This window comes from Orycteropus afer, unplaced genomic scaffold (assembly GCF_000298275.1).
Source record: "Orycteropus afer afer isolate SDZICR_OR568_19922 unplaced genomic scaffold, OryAfe1.0 scaffold00061, whole genome shotgun sequence".
Classification (NCBI taxonomy): domain Eukaryota; kingdom Metazoa; phylum Chordata; class Mammalia; order Tubulidentata; family Orycteropodidae; genus Orycteropus; species Orycteropus afer.
The window spans coordinates 838994-842377 of NW_006921648.1; the positions used below are offsets into that span (position 1 = coordinate 838994).

Sequence of the window (3384 nt, forward strand, 5' to 3'; positions counted from 1 at the left end):
GCGATGAAGCGGCCGTTCTCGAGTGGAAGCCGGTTGTCCATGTTGGTGCCCACGAACAGGCAGCCGGGCTGCTGCAGGTGGCGCACGGCCTGGGTGAGCTTCATGTAGCTGAAGTGCGGGTCGAAACCCACCACCACGGCGCGCACGTCGGGCTCCAGCGGCGCGGCCAGCCAGTCGCCCGGTCCGTCGCCCCGCAGCGGTTCGGGCCCCAAGCCAACGCTGGCGACACCCACGGCCTCCAGCTCGGCCGCCAGCGCCGGGCTGCCCAGCACGTAGGCCTTGGGAGACGGCGCGCCCGCCAGGCGCTGGCGCAGGTAGAGCGCGGTGCAGTAGGCCGTGCCGAAGACCTCCGGGCTGGCGTCGGGCCCCGTGGGGCCGCCGAAGCCCAGGCGCCGCAGCTTCTCGGCGTAGGCCGCGCGGGTCTTGCTGCTGTTGTTGGTGATGAAGCCCAGGCGCTTGCCGCGGGCCCGCAGCGCCGTCAGGGCCTCCGGCGCGCCTGGCACGGCCACTTCGCCGCGCCACAGCACGCCGTCGCAGTCGAACAGCAGCGTGTCCACGTCGGCCAGCAGCGCCTGGGCCCGCTCGGCGCTCAGCCGCACGCAGCGGGCGTCGTCACCGCCGGCCTCCGCCTCCGCCATGGCTGCCCGCCACCCGCTGCCACTGGCCGCCGCCGCCACCGGCCGCTCCTTGCAGCCGCCCGCCGCGGCGCCCGCCCCCCGCCCCCGGCGCGCTCATTGGCCCCGTTCCTCGCGCGCGCCGCCCATTGGACACCGCCTGCGCCAATCCGACCCCGCCTCCCGCGGGCTGCGGAGACCCAGCGCCAACCGTCGCGGCCGGGGGCGGAGAGACGAACGTCCATTGGCTGCTGGGAGCAGGGCAGGTCGGCGATTGGCTGGAAGGCCGCCAACCGGCGCTCGGAGTGACGTTTGCACTGCGGAAACATGCGGAAGAGCGGAGAGCCAGCACCGGGCGTAAAGGGCGCTTCTCATTGGCGGCGCGTGGTCAGCTTAGGTGACGGAGCCCCGAGTGGAGTGACCTGGGGCCGGGCCGGCTGCTGATTGGCTGGAGTCTCTCGCGGCTTCTTGTGCGGGCCTCTCCGCAGGAGTACGACGGGGTGGGGCCTCTGTCTTCTTGGGCTGGAGTCACGTCCGCAATTTGCCCTGGGCACGCTTCCGGCACGGTAGCAGCGCGTGGGCTGCAGCGGTCCCTATACTTGGAGCTGTCTTCAGAAAGCTTTTCCCTTTACCTAGCCCAGTTGGTTGTACTCAACCAGTAGTTACCTGGCAGTGTGATTAGGGCCTAAGAGAAGGGTACTGGTTAGCTGATAAAAACAAAACAAAATCTATCATGGCTTGTGGCAGGAAGAAAAAAAATCGCTGCCGTCCAGTCGATTCCGACTCATAGCGACTCTATAGGACAGAGTAGAACTGCCCCTTAGGGTTTCCATAGGAAGCAGCCGCCTCATCTTTCTCCCATGGAGTGCCTCGTGGGTTCGAACTGCTAGACATTTTAATTAGCAGCCCAGTGCTTTTCATCACTGCACTACCAGAGCTCCTATTTAGTATATAAACCAAAAGCCTAACCCACTGCCATGGAGTGAATTCCGACTCAGGGCGACCCCCATTCCAAGGTGGTAAATCTTCATGAAAGTTAGATTGCCCTATGTTCTGTGGAATGGCTGGTGGGTTTGAACCGCCAACCTTCCTGTTAGTCAAATGCCTTAGGCACTACTCCACCAGAGCAACTAATATATACCAAATCAAAAACCAAACTCACTGCCATCCAGTCGACTCCAATGCATAGTGACCCCACCTTGGGTTTCCGAATCTGTATCTCTACGAAGTAGATTGCCCAGTCTTCCTTCCGAGGAGTGTGGCTGGTGGGTTTGAACCTCCAGCCTAGCAGTTAAATGCCTTAGGCACCATGCCACCTAACATATGTTGTTGTTAGTTGTTATGTGCTGCCGAGTCAAACGCGACTCATAGCGACCCCTCCTTGAGTTTCTGAGGCAGTATCACTACGGAAGTCTTCCTTCCGAGGAGTGGCTGGTGGGTTTGAACTGCCAGCCTTCTGGTTAGCAGTCAAGTGCCTTAGGCACTATGCTACCAGAGCTCCCAATCGGTAACTATTATCATAACTATTATTAGATATTGTTAAATTTTATTGAGGCATGACCTACAGTAAGTACATACATCTTAAGTGTAAGTTTGATGCAATTTTCACATAAGTGAGCCTTCTGGTTAACAGTGGTGAAAGCTCTCTGCTGCTAACTGGAAGGTTGCCAGCCACTCCACAGAAGAAAGATAGCAATCTGTTTCCTTCAAGATTTACAGCCTTGGTAACCCTGCCTGGGCAGTTCTACTCTGTACTATAGGGTCGCTGAGAGTCGGAGTCGGTTTGATGGCAATGAGTTTGGTTTATATGCCCCTACAAACACAACCCAAATCCAGATACATACATATGAGTGTGTGGAATATTTCCCACACTCCAGAAAGTTCCATCCTGGGCCTATCCAGTCACTAGCAGACACCACTCTGCCCCACTTTTTTCATTTCTTTCACCATAAGCTCATGGACTAGTTTGGTTGCTCTAGCCAGTTTATTAACCATACATGTCACGAAGTATGCATTCTTTGGGTCTTGCTTTCCACATGCTGCTGGTGTTAGGTGCTGTCCAGTCGGCTGGGACTCACAGCAATCCCATGTCACAGAGTAGAACTGTCTGTAGGATTTTCCAGGCTGTAATTATTACAGTTTTTTTTTAATGAATTGACACAGTGGCTGCAGCAATGGGCTAAAATATAGCAACGGGGATGAGGACGGTGCAGGACTAACAGTGTTCCGTTGTTCATCCTCACAGCGTCTGTATGAGTCGGAACCAACTCAACAGCTCGCAACACCAACAGTCTTTCCGTGAGCAGCTCTCCAGGTCATTATCCAGCAGGGCTGCTGGGTGGATCGGAGCTGCTAACCTAGCAGTGAGCAGGCGCACTTAGCCAATATGCCACCAGGGCTCCTTGCTGTCAACATCCCTATCGCATCGAGTTGTTTCCGACTCACAGCGCCCCTAGAGGACAGAGTAGAACTGCCCCATGGGTTTCCAAGGCTGTCAATCTTTGTAGCCCACTGCCATATCTTTCTTCTGTAGAGCAGAAGAAAGATGTGGGTTTGAAGTGCTAACAGTTAGCACCTGAGCACTTAACCACTGTGCTGTGAACTTTGCATTGTTCTGTTTCTCAGTTGTCATGTGGTTCACCGTAAGAGTGCACCCCAGGACCAGGTTTCCTGGTCCGATAGAGCCTGATGGAACCACTGAGACTATGGCCCCTAGCTGCCCTTCAGGTCTGGACTTGAACCCACACCTGTGGCTTCCAGCCAAACAAAA

The 3384-nt window shown here is 56.6% G+C and overlaps 1 protein-coding gene across 1 annotated transcript in view; it reads right to left on the bottom strand.

The window, feature by feature from the left end:
- The window catches only part of LOC103195899 (phosphoglycolate phosphatase), a 1112-nt gene extending 474 nt beyond the window's left edge, over nucleotides 1-638 (bottom strand). The window contains exon 1 of the mRNA XM_007939535.1: nucleotides 4-638. Coding sequence (XP_007937726.1) covers nucleotides 4-638 — 635 coding nt within the window. The remainder of the gene's footprint in view (nucleotides 1-3) is intronic.
- Between the last annotated feature and the right edge of the window lie 2746 nt (nucleotides 639-3384).